Source organism: Anopheles merus, chromosome 2R, assembly GCF_017562075.2.
Source record: "Anopheles merus strain MAF chromosome 2R, AmerM5.1, whole genome shotgun sequence".
NCBI classification, from domain to species: domain Eukaryota; kingdom Metazoa; phylum Arthropoda; class Insecta; order Diptera; family Culicidae; genus Anopheles; species Anopheles merus.
This window is the reverse complement of record NC_054082.1, coordinates 51,193,320-51,199,334: the sequence shown is the minus strand read 5'-3', so window position 1 is coordinate 51,199,334 and position 6,015 is coordinate 51,193,320. Positions and strand designations below refer to the sequence as shown.

General features: G+C 47.3%; 1 protein-coding gene across 1 annotated transcript; it reads right to left on the bottom strand.

The window, feature by feature from the left end:
• LOC121589934 lies at positions 1–5,788 on the bottom strand. Its single transcript, XM_041909206.1, has 2 exons — positions 3,213–5,788; positions 1–2,993 (listed from the first exon to the last, which is right to left on the bottom strand). Exons 1-2 carry the CDS (start codon positions 4,425–4,427, stop codon positions 276–278), a joined length of 3,933 nt encoding a protein of 1,310 aa, XP_041765140.1. The 5' UTR covers positions 4,428–5,788; the 3' UTR covers positions 1–275.
• Between the last annotated feature and the right edge of the window lie 227 nt (positions 5,789–6,015).

The window sequence follows — 6,015 nt, the reverse complement described above, 5'->3', positions numbered from 1 at the left end:
TCCCGCGATCTTTAGCAAACTTGCCCCTACGTTGTGATATTATTTTTGATTCATTTGCCGTAAAAGGAAAGAATTGATCGTACAGTTCACGTGTGTTTTTATTGAGTATTGAATTGCGACTGATCGCTGAGCGCCGCGCACCCAGCATCAAGCAGCGCGTGCAAACATACGCACACACTCACGCCAAAAATTCCCATTCCTCCACACTTCTCCTCACCAGCACATCACACCGTATGCGGTACCAAACATACCGGCCCCCTTGAACAACTAAGTTTTCAAAATTCTCGTGAACACTCTAACAAACATATCTTAGACGACGGTCTCTTCATTACCCCAGAGGCAGTTTTTAAGGTAACAACACGCACAATCCCATCCTGCCCAGGGTGTACTTCCACGATCCGAGCCAAGGGCCAACGAGCGGATGGGAGATGTTCATCCTTGATAATGACGATGTCTCCGATAGAGACTTGTTGTTCTGGTGGATTACGTCGCTGTTGCTGAGCAAGCTCATGAAGATACTCTGTACGCCAGCGCTGCCAGAAATGTTGAGCGTACTTCTGCAACCGCTGATACTGGTCGAGTCGATTGGTCGGGACATCCCGTATGTCAGTTTCTGGAGGTGGACGCATCATTCCCTTGATGAGAAAATGACTCGGTGTTAAAGCTGACAAATCGTTAGGGTCATTCGAAAGCGGCGTCAATGGACGAGAATTCATGCAGCCTTCGATTTTGATCAGCACTGTTGCCAGATCCTCATAAGATAGTAGCGAGACACCTAACTGCCTGACCAAAAGCTTCTTGGCCACCTTCACGGCGGCTTCCCAAAGCCCACCGAAGTTTGGTGCACGAGGTGGAATAAGGTGCCATTCAATTCCTTCTTCTGCTAGGTAGTTATTGATTTGACGGTTTTGAGCTTCGTCATGCAGCATCTGGTAGACTTGGTGAAGTGCGTTCTTTGCGCCGACGAAATTTGTACCATTATCCGAATAGATATGGTTCGGCTTGTTTCGTCGGAAGATGAAACGGTCTAAAGCCTTCAGGAACCCTGATGTACTTAGGTCACTCACAAGCTCTAAATGCACTGCTTTGGTGCTCATGCATACAAAAATGCATAGGTACGCCTTTTGAGGAGCTGCTTTGCGATGAACAGGCTTCAGCATTATCGGCCCACAGTAATCCACACCTGTACAGACAAATACTTCGTTTGCAGTGACTCGAGAAAGCGGTAGCTGTCCCATCGGTTGCTGAATTGGAACAGGATTGGCTCGGTTGCAGCGATAACATGCTCGGATGGTAGATCGAACCGCTCTCCTGCCATTCAATGGCCAAAACTCCCCGCGAATGGCTGAAAGTGTTGATGTGATGCCACCATGCATCACTTTCTCATGTTGCTGCCTCAACAGCAATTGGGTAAATGGATGATACCCAGGAATGACGATCGGATGCTTCACACAGAATGGCAAATCGGCATGTCCAAGTCTGCCACCAACACGTATGACACCATCCTTGTCAATGAATGGATGGAGTAGCTTGAGTGGGGATCCACCAGCAAGCTTTTGTTTCTTACGCAGTTGTCGTAGTTCATCGGGAAATACTTGTCGCTGTACCATCTTTACTAAAACGATTTTAGCATTTTGAATCTCATCCACAGAGAGATTGATCGTTTCGCGTTGTTCTTTACCACGCGCAATGTGGCAAAATCGCATGCAATATGCAGTTACATGAACCAACGTTCTGAATGAGGAGTATCGTAGGAGCAGTGGGTCGGGCTCGACTACTTGGGCAGTTAACACAACGTTACCCTTTCTTTCCAGCTCATCATCAGTGAAGTGCTGTTGTCCATACGATTTGCTGGGCCGGCACGAGCTATCGTTCATCAGCCAATCTGGTCCATGCATCCACATGTTGCTTTCCAAAAGCAATTCCGCAGAAACACCTCTGGATAGCATGTCGGCAGGGTTCTCGATCCCTGGCACATGATGCCAAATGCATCCATTGGTAGCAGCTTGTATCTCTCCTACTCGGTTTGCGATGAAAGTTTTCCACGTTCTAGGTGGTGCTGCAAGCCATTGCAGCGTGATGGTTGAATCGGACCACATATGTGTTTCGTTTACTGCCATGTCAATGGCTGATATTAGTTTCTGCTGTAATCTGGCAGCTAGCAAGGCTGCGCATAGTTCCAGTCTAGGGATGGTAAGCGGTTTGAGAGGAGCCACTCTCGATTTAGAAGCTAGCAGCGTTACTTGGGTTGTGCCGTCGATGCTTTGCGATCTCAGGTAGGCACACGCACCATAAGCTGCTTCTGATGCGTCTGCAAAACAATGCAGCTCTACATAGTTATAGTTGGGTGTCAAAGCAAATCTCGGGATCTTGAAATGAGCTAGCATGGGGAGCTGTTCGCAAAACTCTTCCCATTTGTCACACAATTGCCGCGGCAATTCGTCATCCCAACCGAGTTTGTTTGCCCAAAGTTCCTGTAAGAGGATTTTTGCTTGCACGATGATAGGCGATAGCAAGCCAAGCGGATCGTACAGCTGGGCAATCGTAGATAGCACTGTACGTTTCGTGCAGGGTCGTACATCAGGGATAGCAATCGTGAAACGGAATACATCGTTTGGTGGTTCCCAACATATGCCAAGCGTCTTGACATTTGCGGCTGCTTCGAATTCATGGGATGTTGTTGTTCCAAGCAGATCAGGTGTCAACCCATCAAGCACACTCAACTCGTTTGAGCACCATTTTCGGAACCTGAAACCTCCCTTACTCATGAGACTGGTCAGTTCGTCACGAAGTTGAATTGCTTGCTCAATGCTTTCTGCGCCGGAGATTAGATCGTCCACGTACAAGTTCTTCTTTACGGCTTCAGTTGCCAAAGGATAAGGAGCGCCTTCATCCTCAGCTAGTTGAAGTAGCGTACGTGTTGCTAGGAATGACGATGGAGCCAGACCATACGTCACCGTTGCCAACTCAAAAGTTTGCACAACTTCTGTTTCCTGAAAGCGCCAAAAAATACGTTATAAACGTCGGTCATCGGGATGCATACTCACCTGGCGATACATTTTCTCGATGTCGGCGATCACCGCCACCTTATACTTGCGGAATCGCACGACGAGAGACAGCAGCTCATCTTGCACGACTGGTCCTACATGCAAGACATCGTTTAGAGAATGCCCCGTGACGCTCTTCGCCGAGCCGTCGAAAACCACACGCACCTTGGTCGTCGTGCTGGACTCTTTCACCACCGGATGATGCGGCAAGTAGTGAACCGCAGCCATGCTGTCCTCTTCAACCGGCACAGGAAACATGTAACCCAGCGTCACGTATTCTCGCATGAAGTCATCGTACTGCTGCTTCAGATGCTTGTCTTTAGCCAGCCTCTGTTCCAACAACCGAAAGCGCTTCTGGGCTGCAGCCTTCGAATCGCCAAGCATCTGAGCGTAGTCGTGGTGTTTCGGCATGCGAACGACGTATCTGCCGGTGTCATCTCGATTCGTCGTCTGCTTGAAGTACTGCTCGCACTGTTGTTCAACAGGAGACAATGATGTTATAGCAAGCTCTTCGACCTTCCAAAATCGCTCCAGCTGTTCTTGTAGTTTGTCGGTTGCCTCCATCATGTGACAACTAATTGTTGTTTGCGATTGCGATTCATGAAAGGTCGGTGTATCTCCTGCTACGAGCCAGCCAAACACCGTGTCGATGAGAACGTTTCGCTGGTTTGGCAAATGCACTTGTCCACCACGCAGCAACGAATAGAAATATGCTGCACCGATGATCATATCCACGCGCCGCGCGGTCCCGAAATCTGGATCGGCCAGAACGTAGTTCGAAGGAACGCCGACGGCAGCAGTAGAAAACGACGTTGACGGAATGTTCTGCGTTACTTTCTTCAACACAAGGAAATTCATTGCTTGTCGGTAGTGGTAGATCCGAGATCGCACTTCTGTACATACTATGTGCTTTGCATTGGTGGTAGTGCTGTCCACACCAGCAATTGAAACGCTAGCGGGCTTTCGTGGTAGTCGTAAAAGCTGACAAAGATGTTCACTGATCGCGTTCGGCTGCGATCCGTTGTCCAGCAATGCTCGCGCTAAGTGTTCTTTTCCGTATGCATCGACAACAACCAATACCACTGTAGAGAGTATAGCGTTAACGGCGGATTTCTTCGACGATGCCAACGCCATTGTTGAAGAGCTAGAAGTTTCACCCACTAATACACTGCTGTTTTCTTCGTGAGCATGAAGTAGTGTGTGGTGACGCTGAGAGCACTGCTGGCAATTGTATTTGGACGCACACGCATGGGCCAAATGTCCTGCTTTCAAGCAATTTCTGCACAGCCTTTTCTCACTCACCACTCTCATGCGTTCTTGTGTATTAGTGCCTTTGAACACATTGCACGACGCTATACTGTGCCCGTTCTTTTTGCACATCACACACACTGGTACGTTGTTGGTATGAGTTGTAGCTGCATGCAACGATACCTTTGTCTTTATTGGTTTTTTGGGAACTGCACCACACTTCTCTATTGCCAGTGTTTCCAACACTCTTACACGTTTTTCCAAAAAACGCCATCATGTCCGTAAATGTAGGATCTTCATCGGCATGGGCTTCTTCCCACACACGGAGTGTTTCATCATCCAGCTTATCTGCCATCAACTCGATGAGAATTGAACTGAACGATTTCACGGGTTCTTTCAATTGTTCTAGGATTTTGACATGCCGTCGAAAATCGGCAACCAAACGGTTGAGCGCCACTGCTCCCGTTTCTTTCATCTTAGGAAGCGATATGAGCGATCGAATATGCTTCTTACGTAAAATGATTGGGTTGGAATAACGTTTGACGATCGTACTCCATGCCAAATCATAATTCTCACTCGTAACCGAAATGGATTGTATTAAATTTGCAGCTTCTTCTTTGAGTGAAGCTCGAAGGTAGTGGAATTTTTCGATTGCCGTTATGTCCGTCGATGAGTGTATGAGTGAGACGTATGTGTCGTGGAACGTTAACCACGCATCGAAATTTCCTGCGAACTCTGGCAGTGCGATCAATGGGAGCTTCACTCTTGAAGAAGAAGATGAAGCAGCATTTGCAGCAACAGACACAATTTCAGCGACTGCCGGAATGGGCAACATACTACGCAATTGCGCCTTTGCATACAAATACGTTTCCTCCATTTCTGCTCTAATACGCGCATTAGTTGCAACGCCTTCCTCGGAGATTTCCAAATCTTCGATGTCTTCTTGCACTGTTTCAAAAGATTCCCAAATCTTTTCCAAACGATCGAGTCGCGTCGACACTTGATTTTGTTGTTCACTTGTGAACGTTTTTACGAACTCTTTCACACGATTGATGGAGTCCATGTATTGGTGCCGCTTGAGCTCCTTGTACCGCAACTTGTCCTGCTTCGACATTTTGCAAAAGGCTCACACACACAAACACTAACACAGATCGAGTGCCGCAGCACTGCTTTATGAACAAACGCTTCTGTACGCCGGTTTTCACAAAAACCGAAGGATTTATCAAAATCCTGGTCACTACGCACCAAAATGTTCTTTCCCGCGATCTTTAGCAAACTTGCCCCTACGTTGTGATATTATTTTTGATTCATTTGCCGTAAAAGGAAAGAATTGATCGTACAGTTCACGTGTGTTTTTATTGAGTATTGAATTGCGACTGATCGCTGAGCGCCGCGCACCCAGCATCAAGCAGCGCGTGCAAACATACGCACACACTCACGCCAAAAATTCCCATTCCTCCACACTTCTCCTCACCAGCACATCACACCGTATGCGGTACCAAACAACCTCTTCGAAATCAAATGACATTTACCCACCTGCCGGATTACCCCAAGGCAGCGTGCTGTCACCCGTTCTTTTCAACATATTTACAAGCGACTTCCCTAAAACAAAATCTGTAAAAAAATATTGTTTTGCAGATGACTTTGCTATGAGTAGTTCGGATTCCAATCTAAAATCTATTATTAAAAACCTCAACAATGGGATTAAAAAATATGTGAC